The sequence below is a fragment of the Lepus europaeus genome, chromosome 3 (assembly GCF_033115175.1).
Source record: "Lepus europaeus isolate LE1 chromosome 3, mLepTim1.pri, whole genome shotgun sequence".
In the NCBI taxonomy this organism is placed as follows: domain Eukaryota; kingdom Metazoa; phylum Chordata; class Mammalia; order Lagomorpha; family Leporidae; genus Lepus; species Lepus europaeus.
In genome coordinates, this window is record NC_084829.1 from 30097849 (window position 1) to 30112740 (window position 14892).

The window sequence follows — 14892 nt, forward strand, 5'->3', positions numbered from 1 at the left end:
TCCGGTTTGTGTTACTGTGCACTGAGTTTAGGATTTAAACCAATACCTGATGTGCAGTTTTATTCAGGAGAACAGCTCAAGGCACAGACTGCATACAGCACTGACTTAGGAGGAGTGTCCCTGAGATTCTCAGACTGGATTTCTTTAGAGCATCTGCATCTGGCCCATGCCTGGCCCAGACTTCCTGGCTGCATTACGTACAATTAATTCCTTCTTTCCAATTATATTCTGATTACCTATCACAGCATGTGTTCAGAATTTTTTTTGACAGCCAGAGTGGACAGTGAGAGAGAGAGACAGAGAGAAAGGTCTTCCTTTGCCATTGGTTCACCCTCCAATGGCGGCCGTGGCTGGTGCACCGCGCTGATCTGAAGGCAGGAGCCAGGTGCTTCTCCTGGTCTCCCATGGGGTGCAGGACCCAAGCACTTGGGCCATCCTCCACTGCACTCCCTGGCCATAGCAGAGAGCTGGCCTGGAAGAGGGGGGCAACCAGGACAGAATCCGGTGCCCTGAGTGGGACTAGAACCCATTGTGCCGGCGCCACTAGGTGAAGGAGTAGCCTATTGAGCCACAGCACCAGCCCAGAAATTATTTTTAAATTAATGATGACTACACTGGGTAACCTAAGGTGATCATTCTAGCCTTACAAGAAAATTCTCTCCTGTTCCCCAGGATCTGATGAATACAAACATTTTTCTCTTTATCTGAATATCTGTTCTTTAACTTGATACTGGGTACAACTGAAGAAATATATATATCAAAATGAATACAAACTCTGGGTACTGTGGAGATGAGCAACAGAATGAAAATCCAATGAAGTATCCATATTGCCTAAAACAATCTACATATTCAGTGTAATTCCTATCAAAATACACTGAAATTCTTCACAGAACTAAAAAAAAAAATCCTGAAGTTCATATGGAATCACAGAAAAAATCCAATAGCTAAAGCAATCTTGAGGAGGAAAAAAAACAGGCAACAATGCACTACCTGACATCAAAATATTCTACAAAGCTCTAGTAATTTAAATGGTATAATATTGTCATAAAAATGAATACATACAGCAATGGAACAGAATAGAGATCCTGGAAGTAAACCCAGCATCTACTGGCAACTAATGCTTGACAATGTGCTGAGAACACACCCTGGAGAAAGGATAACTTTTTCAGCAAATGATGCTGAGTAAATTAGATTTCCATAGAAGAAAAAAAATGAAATGAAGACTAACATGAAATTGTGATAGTGAAGAGAAATCAAACTGAATTGAAGAATTCAATGGATCAAATGACAAACGCACTGGAGAGCCTTAAAAACAGAATCAGTGAAGGAGAAGAGAGAATATTGGAGATAGAAGACACAGCATAGGAAAGCACACAGTCAAACCAAAGAACAGAAGAGGAAATTAGAAATCTAAAAAACAGTGTCGGGGGCAGAGCCAAGATGGCAGATAGTGAGGACATGCGCCGAGAGTCTGGAAAACATAGTTTCATAAAAGTGGAATTACTGTAGCCTCAGGAAAAGACTCAAGAAAAAAACTGCAGTGGAAATGCTTCCTGATCTAGCGGATGTGACACAGAGGACCTACAGGGAGCCCACCGCGTGGAAGCCCAGCCACAAGAGCCAAGCCGCAGAATCTCGCCAGCGCAGGAACCGGAGGGAGGTAAGACAAAAGCCTCAGAAACCCGAGACATTGGTGGGGAAAGCAGAGGCCTCTCTCTCCACTTGAGCAAAACAAAGAGCAGGCACCATTTTGCATATGTAAAGCGACAAAAGTAACTTTGGGTCTATGGTGAAACTTGAGAACACATTGAGGGCTGCATAAACTCTTTGTGTGGTCCCAGGGGTAGATCAAACAAATACTCACAGAGGCCAGATTTCAACTACCCTCAATTCCACTCAGCTGTGCGGAATTAATTCCCAACTGAATCAAAAAAAAAAAAGAGAGAGAGAGATCCAGCAAGGAGCAAGGGAGAGAACAATCTGGGTGAGTCGCTTTTTGCACAGCCTTAAACCTGAAGAATCAAGCAGAGCTCTCTGGCCACACCCATCACAGCCTCTAAGGATCCATCAAAGCAGACAGCCCACTTAGAGGCATAGTATAACGAGAAAAAATCACCACAGCAAAAAAAAAAAAAAACATAAATTATCCCCAACATGCCAAACAACAAACTTAGAAACCGAGGTAACAAGAGCAAGGAAGACACTATGACGCCCCCAAATGAACAAGACACCCCAATTCAAGATTATGAAGATGAAGAGATAGAGGAAATGCAAGAAGCAGATCTCAAAAAATTGATAGGAACATTAAGAAGTTCTCAAAAACAAATTCTTGAACTACAGAAATCCTTAATGGACAAGATAGGAAATCTCTCTCATGAAAATGAAATATTAAGGAGGAATCAAAATGAAATGAAACAACTAGTAGAACATGAAACTGTGATAGTGACAAGAAGCCATAATGAAATGAAGAACTCAATAGATCAAATGACAAACACATTAGAGAGCCTTAAAAACAGAATGGGTGAAGCAGAAGAGAGAATATCAGACTTAGAAGACAGAGAACAGGAAAGGAAACAGGCAAATCAAAGAAAAGAAGAAGAAATCAGAAATCTAAAAAATACTGTCCAGAATCTACAGGACACTATTAAAAAACCCAACATTGGGGTTCTAGGAGTTCCTGAAGGCATGGAGAGGGAGAAAGGATTAGAAGGCCTTTTTAGTGAGATACTAGCAGAAAATTTCCCAGGTTTGGTGAAGGTCAGAGACATCCTAGTACAGGAAGCTCATAGAACCCCTAATAAACATGATCAAAAGAGATCCTCACCATGACACATCGTAAATAAACTCACCACAGTGAAACATAAAGATAAAACGTCAGATTACTCTCAGAGGATCTCCAATTAGACTCACAGCTGACTTCTCATCAGAAACCCTACAAGCTAGGAGAGAATGGCGAGATATAGCCCAGGTACTAAGAGAGAAAAACTGCCAGCCCAGAATATTATATCCTGTAAAGCTCTCATTTGTGAATGAAGGTGAAATAAAGACCTTTCACAGCAAACAGAAATTGAAAGAATTTGTCGCCACTCGTCCAGCCCTGCAAAAGATGCTTAAAGATATGTTACATACAGAAACACAGAAACACGGTCACCAAAATGAAAGAAGGTAAAGGAAGGAAATCTCACAGCAAAAGATCACAGGAATCTCAAACCATATATTAGAAAATATCTTTGGCAAATGACAGGGCAAAGTTACTCCTTCTCAATAGTCACATCGAATGTTAATGGCCTGAACTGTCCAGTTAAAAGACACTGATTGGCTGATTGGGTTAAGGAACAAAACCCATCTTTTTGCTGCTTACCAGAAACACATCTTTACAACAATGATGCATACAGACTGAAAGTGAAAGGCTGGAAAAATATATACCATGCCAACAGAAATGAAAACAGCACAGGCGAAGCCATCTTAATATCAGACAACATAAACTTTACCACAAAACTGTTAGGAGAGACAAAGAGGGGCACTATATAATGATTAAGGGATCCATTCAGCAGGAAGATATAACGATTATCAATGTATATGCACCTAATTACAGGGCACCAGCTTATTTAAAAGACTTGTTAAGGGACTTAAAGGGAGACTTAGACCCCAATACAATAGTTCTTGGGGACTTCAATACTCCACTCTCAGAGATAGACAGATCAACAGGACAGAAGATCAACAAGGAGACAGCAGATTTAAATGACACTATAGCCCAAATGGATCTAACAGATATCTACAGAACATTTTATCCTACATCTAAGGACTTTACATTCTTCTCAGCAGTACATGGAACCTTCTCTAGGATTGACCACATACTAGGCCATAAAGCAAGTCTCAGCAAATTCAAAAGAATTAGAATCACACCATGCAGCTTCTCAGACCACAAAGGAATGAAATTGGAAATTAGCAACTCGGGAATCCCTAGAGCGCGTGCAAACACATGGAGATTGAACAACATGCTCCTGAATGAACAATGGGTCATAGAAGAAATTAAAAGAGAAATCAAAAATTTTCTGGAAGTAAATGAGGATAACAGCACAACATACCAAAACCTATGGGATACAACAAAAGCAGTGTTAAGAGGAAAGTTTATATCAATAGGTGCCTACATCAAGAAATTGGAAAGGCACCAAATAGATGAGCTTTCAAGTCATCTCAAGGATCTAGAAAATCTGCAGCAAACCAAACCCAAACCCAGTAGGAGAAGAGAAATAATTAAAATCAGAGAAGAAATCAACAGGATTGAATCCAAAAAAAAAAAATTACAAAAAATCAGCCAAACGAGTAGCTGGTTTTTTGAAAAAATAAACAAAATGGACACCCCATTGGCCCAACTAACTAAAAAAAGAAGAGAAAAGACCCAAATCAATAGGATCAGAGATGAAAAAGGAAACATAACAACAGACAACACAGAAATAAAAAGAATCATCAGAAATTACTACAAGGACTTGTATGGCAGCAAACAGGGAAATCTATCAGAAATGGACAGATCCCTGGACACATACAACCTACCTAAATTGAGCCAGGAAGACATAGAAAACCTAAACAGACCCATAACTGACACAGAAATTGAAACAGTAATAAAGGCCCTCCCAACAAAGAAAAGCCCAGGACCAGATGGATTCACTGCTGAGTTCTACCAGACATTTAAAGAACTAACTCCAATTCTCCTCTAACTATTCAGAACAATAGAAAAAGAGGGAATTCTCCCAAATTCTTTCTATGAATCCAGCATTACCTTAATTCCTAAGCCTGAAATAGATGCAGCATTGAAAGAGAATTACAGACCAATATCCCTGATGAACATAGATGCAAAAATCCTCAATAAAATTCTGGCCAATAGAATGCAACAAATCATTAGAAAGATCATCCACCCAGACAAAGTGGGATTTATCCCTGGTATGCAGGGATGGTTCAACGTTCGTAAAACAATCAATGTAATACACTACATTAACAGACTGCAGAAGAAAAGCCATATGATTCTCTCAATAGACGCAGAGAAAGCATTTGATAAAATACAACACCCTTTCATGATGAAAACTCTAAGCAAACTGGGTATGGAAGGAACATTCCTCAATACAATCAAAGCAATATATGAAAAACCCACGGCCAACATCCTATTGAATGGGGAAAAGTTGGAAGTATTTCCGCTGAGATCTGGTACCAGACAGGGATGCCCACTCTCACCACTGATATACAATATAGTTCTGGAAGTTCTAGCCAGAGCTATTAGGCAAGAAAAAGAAATTAAAGGGATACAAATTGGGAAGGAAGAACTCAAACGATCCTTCTTTGCAGATGATATGATTCTTTATTTAGGGGACCCAAAGAATTCTACTAAGAGACTGCTGGAACTCATCGAAGAGTTTGGCAAAGTAGCAGGATATAAAATCAATGCACAAAAATCAACAGCCTTTGTATACACAGGCAATGCCACGGCTGAGGAAGAACTTCTAAGATCAATCCCATTCACAATAGCTACAAAAACAATCAAATACCTTGGAATAAACTTAACCAAGGATGTTAAAGATCTCTACGATGAAAACTACAAAACCTTAGAGAAAGAAATAGAAGAGGATATCAAAAAATGGAGAAATCTTCCATGCTCATGGATTGGAAGAATCAATATCTTCAAAATGTCCATTCCCCCAAAAGCAATTTATACATTCAATGCAATACCAATCAACATACCGAAGACATTCTTCTCAGATCTGGAAAAAATGATGCTGAAATTCATATGGAGACACAGAAGACCTTGAATAGCCGAAGCAATCTTGTACAACAAAAACAAAGCTGGAGACATCACAATACCAGATTTCAGGACATACTACAAGGCAGTTGTTATCAAAACAGCATGGTACTGGTACAAAAACAGATGCATAGACCAATGGAACAGAATAGAAACACCAGAAATCAATCCAAACATCTACAGCCAACTTATATTCGACCTAAGATCCAAAACTAATCCCTGGATTAAGGACAGTCTCTTCAATAAATGGTGCTGGGAAAATTAGATTTCCACATGCAGAAGCTTGAAGCAAGACCCATACCTTTCACCTTACACAAAAATTCACTCAACATGGATTAAAGACTTAAATCTATGACCCGAAACTATCAAATTATTTGAGAGCATTGGAGAAACCCTGCAAGATATAGGTACTGGCAAAGACTTCTTGGAAAAGACCCCAGGAGCACAGGCAGTCAAAGTCAAAATTAGCATTTGGGTTTGCATCAAATTGAGAAGTTTCTGTACTGCAAAAGAAACAGTCAGGAAAGTGAAGAGGCAACTGACAGAATGGGAAAAAATATTTGCAAACTATGCTACAGATAAAGGGTTGATAACCAGAATCTACAAAAACATCAAGAAAATCCACAACTACAAAAGAAACAACCCACTTAAGAGATGGGCCAAGGACCTCAATAGACATTTTTCGAAAGAGGAAATCCAAATGGCCAACGGACACATGAAGAAATGTTCAGGATCACTAGCCATCAGAGAAATGCAAATCAAAACCACAATGAGGTTCCACCTCACCCCGGTGAGAATGGCTCACATGCAGAAATCTACCAACAACAGATGCTGGAGAGGATGTGGGGAAAAAGGGACACTAACCCACTGTTGGTGGGAATGCAAACTGGTAAAGCCACTATGGAAGTCAGTCTGGAGATTCCTCAGTAACTTGAACATAACCCTACCATACAACCCAGCCATCCCACTCCTTGGAATTTACCCAAAGGAAATTAATTTGGTAAATAAAAAAGCCATCTGCACATTAATGTTTATTAATAGTTTTTTAATAGTAGCTTGTACATTCCCAACAATATTTTTTAGATTTCTAATTTCCTCTTCTTTTCTTTGGTTTACCTGTTTCCTTTCTATGTCTTCTAAGTCTGATATTCTCTCTTCTGATTCACCCATTATGTTTTTATGGCTCTCTAATGTGTTTGTCATTTGATCTATTGAATTCTTCATTTCATTATGGTTTCTCGTCACTATCACAGTTTCTTGTTCTACTAGTTGTTGCATTTCATTTTGATTCCTCCTTAATATTTCATTTTCGTGAGAGAGATTTTCTATCTTGTCCATTAAGGATTTCTGTAGTTCAATAATTTGTTTTTGAGAACTTCTTAATGATCTTACCAATTTCTTGAGATCCACTTCTTACATTTCTTCTATATCATCATCTTCATAATCTTGAATTGGGGTGTCTTTTTCATTTGGGGGCATCATAGTGTCTTCCTTGCTCCTATTACCTTGGTTTCTACGTTTTTTTGGCATCTTGGAAGTGTTCTTTGTTTCCTTAGCTGTGGTGTTTTTATTGTTATACTATGACTCGCGATTATGTGTACTGTCTCCTTTTGATGGATCCTTAGAGGCTATGATGGTTGTGGCCAGAGAGCTCTGTTTGGTTCTTCAGGGTTAAGGGTGTGCCCAAGGTGGCTCACCCAGATTGTTCTCTGTCTTGCTCTCTTGCTCTTTTTTTTTTTTTTTTAGACTCAGTTGGGAAGAAATTCCACACAGCTCACCAGGTTGCCTAGGTTACGGAGTTTGTTTTACATATGTAAAATGGTGCCTGCTCTTTGTCTTGCTCAGCTTTGTAAGCTGAGTGGACAGAGAGGCTAGTGATGCTGCTGGTTCCCCCTATTTATTCGCTTTTTTTTTTCCCTCCTCCAGTCAGCCTGGTGCACTTCCCCCAGTGGGATCTCAGGCCACGTTCTGATCTTCTCCGCCTATGTCTCGGGTTACCTCTCCTTCCAGCGCCGGGGCTCAAATTCTGCTGCTGGGTTTCTGTGGCTCGGCTCCCTCGGTTCCCCACTCTCGCGGCTTCGCTCTCTGGCTGTGCTCCCGCGGTGTGGCTATGCGCAGCAATGGGCGACCTTGCTCTCCCCATAGGTCTTCTGTGTCACATCCACTAGATCCGGAAGAGTTTGCTCTGCAGTTTTTTTTTTCTGAGTCTCTTCCTGAGGGTACAGTAACTCCGCTTTTGTTAAACTATCTTTTCCCAGACTGTTGGTGCGCGCCCTCACTCTTCCGCCATCTTGGCTCCGCCCCTCCAAGATTCATTTTCAATTCTCTTTATATACAGAAGATCAACTTAGTATATATTAAGTAAAGATTTCAACAGTTTGCACCCACACAGAACATAAAGTGTAAAATACTGTTTCAGTACTAGTTATAGCATTAAATCACAATGTACAGCACATTAAGGACAGAGATCCTACATGGGGAGTAAGTGCACAGTGACTCCTGTTGTTGACTTAACAAATTGACAGTCTTGTTTATGGTGTCAGTAATCACCCTAGGCTCTTGTCATGAGTTGCCAAGGCTATGGATGCCTTTTGAGCTCGCGGACTCTGATCATGTTTACACAAGGTGAGTAGACATTTTTCCAAAGAAGAAATTCAAATGGCCAACAGACACATGAAAAAATATTCAGAATCACTAGCCATCAGGGAAATGCAAATCAAAACCACAATGAGGTTTCACCTCACCCCGCTTACAATGGCTCACAGTCAGAAATCTACCAACAACAGATGCTGGCGAGGATGTGGGGGAAAATGGACACTAACCCACTGTTGGTGGGAATGCAAACTGGTTAAGCCACTATGGAAGTCAGTCTGGAGAGTCCTCAGAAACCTGTATAACCATACCATACAACCCAGCCATCCCACTCCTTGGAATTTATCCAAAGGAAATTAAATTGGCAAATAAAAAGCTGTCTGCACCTTAATGTTTATTGCAGCTCAACTCACAATAGCTAAGACCTGAAATCAACCTAAATGCACATCTACAGTAGACTAGATAAAGAAATGATGGGAAATGTACTCCAAAGAAAACTATACAGCAGTCAAAAACAGTGAAATCCGGTCATTTGCAACAAAATGGAGCAATCTGGAAAACATCATGCTGAGTGAATTAAGCCAGTCCCAAAGGGACAAATATCATATATTCTCCCTGATCAGTGACAACTAACTGAGCACCAAAGGGGAAACCTATTGAAGTGAAATGGACACCATGAGAAACAATGTCTTGATCAGCCCTTGCCTGACTGTCAAGGGACAACTTACTGCTTTATTCCTTTAGAAATTTTTTTGTTCTACTTAATACTATTGGTTGAACTATTGAATTAATATACAACTATTCTTAAGTGTTGAAACTTAACTGAAAAGTGATCCCTGTTAAATATAAGAATGGGAATAAGAGAGGGAGGAGATGTACAATTTGAAACATACTCAATTGGACTTGCCCCAAATGGTGAAGTTAGAAAAATGCCAGGTAATTACTGATGCCATAAACAAGAGTGTCAATTTGTTAAGTCAACAACAGGAGTAACTGTACACTTACTCCTCATGTAGGATTTCTGTCCTTAATGTGCTGTACATTGTGATTTAACGCTATAACTAGTACTCAAACAGTATTTTTCACTTCGTGTTTGTATGTGGGTGCAAACTGTTGAAATCTTTACTTAATATATACTAAGCTGATCTTCTTTATATAGAGAGAATTGAAAATGAATCTTGATGTTAATGGAAGGGGAGAGGGAGTGGAAAAGAGGAGGGTTGTGGATGGGAGGGAAGTTATGGGGGGGAAAGCCATTGTAATCCATAAGCTGTACTTTGGAAATTTATATTCATTAAATAAAAGTTTTAAAAATCTTAAAAAAAAAAAAAACATGCCAGGGATTCCAATTCAAACCCATCAAGGTGGAATGTACCAATGCCTTCTCACTAGTCCAAGTGATCAATTTCAGTTCACATTGATCATAATGATAGGACTAAGAGTCAAAGGGATCTAAAAATCAGACTAGTGTCTGCTAATACTAACTGATAGAATAAAAAAGGGAGAGAACGATCCAACATGGGAAGCGGGATACACAGCAGACTCATAGAATGGCAGATGTCCTAAATAGCACTCTGGCCTCAGAATCAGCCCTTAAGGCATTCGGATCTGGCTAAAAAGCCCATGAGAGTATTTCAGGCATGGAAAGCCAAGACACTGTGCCAAAAAAAATGACCTAAATGAAAGATATCTGTGAGTGAGATCCCAGTGGAAAGAATGGGTCATCAAAGACGGAGATACCTTTCTCTGAAGGGAGGAGAGAACTTCCACTTTGACTAAGACCTTTTCTATATAAGATCATAGTTGGTGAACTCAAAAGGCTTCCACAGCCTTGGCAACTCATAACAAGAGCCTAGGGTGATTACTGACGCCATAAACAAGACTGTCAATTGTTAAGTCAACAACAGGAGTCACTGTGCACTTACTCCCCATGTAGGATCTCTGTCCTTAATGTGCTGTACATTGTGAATTAATGCTATAACTAGTACTCAAATGATACTGTTGAAATCCTTACTTCATATATGCTAAATTGATCTTCTGTATATAAAGATAATTGAAAGTGAATCTTGATGTAAATGGAATTGGAGAGGGAGCGGGAGATGGGAGGGTTGCACTTGGAAGGGAAGTAATGGGGGGGGGGGAAGCCACTGTAATCCATAAGCTGTACTTTGGAAATTTATATTTATTAAATAAAAGTTTAAAAGAGATTTTATTTATTTACTTATTTGACGGGTAGAATTACAGACAGTGAGAGACAGGGACAGAGAGAAAGGTTTTCCTTCCGTTGGTTCACTCCTCAAATGGCCGCCACAGCCAGAGCTATGCCAATCCGCAGCCAGGCACCTGGTGCCTCTTCCTGGTCTCCCACTCAGGTGCAGGGGCCCAAGCAATTGGACCATTTTCTACTGCTTTCCCAGGCCACAGCAGAGAGCTGGACTGGAAGTGGAGCAACCAGGACTAGAACCAGCACCCGTATTTGATGACGACACCGCCGGAGGAGGATTAACCTAGTGCACTGCAGCACCGCCACTAAAATGGAAATTTTTAACTAATAGTAATGCTTTCTAATGCCTCTGACCAAAGGTAAAAATGAGAAGGAAGAGTTATGTCTCCTGAATAAAAAATAAGCACAGTTGTTGCATCTTGCTACTTTTGATTGTACATTTATAAAGATTTCACAATTATGATCTGAGATTTCAGAATAAAGACTGAAATAACTTGATGATTCTCATATTTGTCCACCTTTATATTCCCCAATCAGAATAAATTTTCATATGAGCAGAGTGGGATGTGCAGGAAAAGTTTTTTTTTTTTTTACAGTGAAGACAAGGACTGATCCAAACTGTTATATATCAGGAAGAAATTTTGAAATGTCATGAAGCAATAATATTCATAAGCAATAGTTTATTTTACATTGTTTTGTTTATTTTTTTATTCTAAACATTTATAGTATATCTAGTGACAAACCCATATAAGTTTAAATCAACTTTTAAACCCCATTTAAATTGTTTCCTTACCATCTTAATTTTTAGCACAATTACAAAAGAGTGAAAGCAAATGTTGAAATGAATGGAGTTAGTCTTCACCAGCTAATCTTGGAAGACGTCCCAATGAAGGTACAGAAACTCCAAATAAAATCTTCACTGCCTTCCTTGAATCAAGAGTTTCAGTTTGCTTAATGCAGAGAAGCCTCCGTAGTGCCTGATGGACCTCCTTGTTCCTCAAAGTGTAGATCATGGGGTTGAAGATTGGGGTGACAATGGTGTACAGCAGGGCAAAGACCTTGGAGAGGTCCTGGGAGTGGACAGCAGAGGGTGCGGTGTACAAGACCATCAAGGTCCCATAAAATGTGGACACTACTGTGAGGTGAGAGGAGCATGTGGAGAAAGCCTTTCTCCTACTGGCCCCAGCAGGAACTCTCAGCACAGCCACCACAATCTGAGCATATGATGTCAAAATCAGTCCAAAGGGCACAGTGAGGCAGATCACAGAGAGAATGAATGTTGTCATCTGGGCCACTCTGGGGTCTGAGCAAGCTAGGCCCACTAAGGGCATGAAGTCACAGTAGAAGTGGTCAATGTACTTGGAGCCACAGAACCGCAGCTGTGCCATCAGAGCTACCACCAGTCCATCTACCATGAAGCCAGAGAGCCAGGTTGTAACCACCAGACCCAAGCACCATCTGGGTCCCATCAGGAGTGGGTAGCGAAGTGGGTAGCAGATTGCCAGATACCGATCATACGCCATGACAGCCAGCAAGAAGCACTCAACTGTGGCTAGAGAGCCAAAGGTAAAGAACTGGAGCAAACAACCAGCCACAGAGATGGCTGCCTCTTGCAGGAATCCTTGCAGCATTTTTGGCACCACCGTGGAGGTGTAGAGGATTTCCAAAAAGGACAGATTAGCCAGAAAGAAATACATAGGAGTGTGGAGCCTCTGTGAGCTGACGACAGCCACAATGATCAGCATATTCCCTAGGATGATGAAGGCATAGACAGCAGTAAACACAATAAAGAAAAGGGGGTGCAGTTCAGGGACGTCATAGAAGCCAAGGAGGACAAATTCAGCAATAGTTTCATTTCCTGGAGAGATCCTCTCCATGTGGATTATGCAAGCTTCCGTTTGACAGTAACTGAGAAGGAAACTTTAGATTATACATCTTCCATACCAAGGAGAAGACTAACAGGGATAAACAATAAAGGTAAAGGTGAGTTTCCAGAACAAGAACCACTTGCACAGGCCCTCCTCTCTCTGCCTTTTAACTCGTCACTCCTTCCTCAATTCCTATTCTTCCCTACATTTTTCAACTGTACATGTTCTTTAAGGCTTAAGACAGTTCATATAAATTCATAATTGCAGTCTTTCAAAGCACTTTATTAATTCAATCTATTACCTCTATCATATAATGAATGCTGTCATCCTAATCTGTGTATAGAACCATAACCTCCTTCATATGTACCAGTCTTATCCTCCAGATACCTGCTGGACATGTCCTATCACCAGCTCAGTGACACCATGTTCAACAACAAACTCCTTTATATTCCCCAATCAGAATCAATTTCCATATGAGAAGACTGGGAAGAATCACTATGTCCCTAAAGTATTTATGAAATACATGAGGTTTGTAAGCCTTAAATAAAAGATTTCTGGATTAAAAAAATTTACTATCTCATAGTCATCTCCGTCTCAACCACCCCTTTCATTTCCCATCTACCAATCAGTGACATCTCATCAGCTGCTACTTGGAAAATTCTTTTATATGCATTTCTCCCTACTGCATGTCTATATAAACACAATGACTCACTGTGTATCACTCTAGTCTACAGTTTTGTTCTTTTGCCTTATCAAAAGTATTCTTGGTTGGTTGGTTGGTTGGTTCTCAGTTTTTAGCATTTATTCAGTGAGAGAAATATGCAGGAAAGTGAGCGCTTTATTTAGAGGAGAAAGAAGTCTAGAGACTAAGTTAGATCCATACTAGGCAGAGAGCAGTCTAGGAGCCACGTGGAGCAAGCGTATAGTTAGGTTCAGCCACAGGTAATGTATTGCAGGCAGGAAAGAGAGCAGACAGCCAAACAGCCGTGTACCTGTAGGCATGGGACAACAAGGGTAGACCCACTATGCTCCAGGTCTTTTATTCACTTCCAAAGGGGAGTGGTTACATAGGCTGATTGGCAGGTGGGCATATAGGTGAGGTCAGGTAGTGGTGTGAGATAATGAAAAGGGAGCAGCGTGAAGGCCTGGTCTCCGGCTCACAAATCTAATCAATTTAATCCTATATGCCTGCCTATATCATCCCCCCTCAGGTATCTCAGACCTTAATCTTAAGGTGATGTTGAGGGGTATGGAGTCATCACATATTCTATAGCTGCATCCTGCTGATCAGAGGCCCTGACTATCCTGGTCTGGAAGTCTGCTATCTTATCTAACAAGTTCGTTTCATGAGCTGGAGTATTCTAGTCTGATCAGAGGCACAGGCCCTGACTATCCTGGTCTGGAAGTCTGCTATCTTATCTAACAAGTTTGTTTCATGAGCTGGAGTATTCTCAGTCACCACCAATGGCTATGTCCCCTGAAAAGTATTTTTAAATGCTAATTTTGGCCGGCGCCGTGGCTTAACAGGCTAATCCTCCGCCTTGCGGCGCCAGCACACTGGGTTCTAGTCCTGATCGGGGCGCTGGATTCTATCCCGGTTGCCCCTCTTCCAGGCCAGCTCTCTGCTGTGGCCCGGGAAGGCAGTGGAGGATGGCCCAAGTGCTTGGGCCCTGCACCCCATGGGAGACCAGGAGAAGCACCTGGCTCCTGGCTTCGGATCAGTGCGATGTGCTGGCCACAGCGGCCATTGGAGGGTAAAACAACGGCAAAAAGGAAGACCTTTCTCTCTGTCTCTCTCTCTCTCACTGTCCACTCTGCCTGTCAAAAAAATGCTAATTTTATTAGATTGTTCACAAATTTATAGCTACAATGTAATAAATAACAAATGTTGGTGGAACTGTAGGTGCTGTGGGAGAAGGGACCAGAATTGTGGGATAGAGGGGTGGGAATCGAGGTCAGGAAAGGTTTCTGTGGATGGAGGCTCACAGGCTAAGCTCTGTAAGACAGGTAGGAACTGGTCAGGCATAGGACAGAGGACTGGAGAGAGAGTTCATGGGAAGAAAAGCCCCTGTGAAAACAGAGTTGTAACTATCATGGGCCTTATGAGGATCTGAAAAATGGGCCTGGAGGCCTAGAGGAAGGACTTTATATGCTATCCAGAGTTATGTTTACTTTTCCCTGAAAATAATGAAAGTACATGTAGTGATGGAGAGTGTAGGGGAATGGTAAGGAATAAAAAGAGAATTCAAAATTTCATTTAAAATGTAATTAACAGATAAACTTATTTTGATGCAAAAAAAATTAAATTTTTGCATATGTGGGGTCTTCAAAAAGTCTGTGGAAAGTATATATCATAAAAAACTACGTGTGGGGGCCAGCACTGTGGCATAGCATGTAAAGCTCCTGCCTGCAGTGCC

At 40.8% G+C, this 14892-nt stretch overlaps 1 protein-coding gene across 1 annotated transcript; it reads right to left on the reverse strand.

The window, feature by feature from the left end:
• Nucleotides 1–11458: 11458 nt before the first annotated feature.
• LOC133756457 (olfactory receptor 11A1) lies at nucleotides 11459–12484 on the reverse strand. The gene has a single exon (XM_062187142.1). It carries the CDS (start codon nucleotides 12482–12484, stop codon nucleotides 11459–11461), a length of 1026 nt encoding a protein of 341 aa, XP_062043126.1.
• Between the last annotated feature and the right edge of the window lie 2408 nt (nucleotides 12485–14892).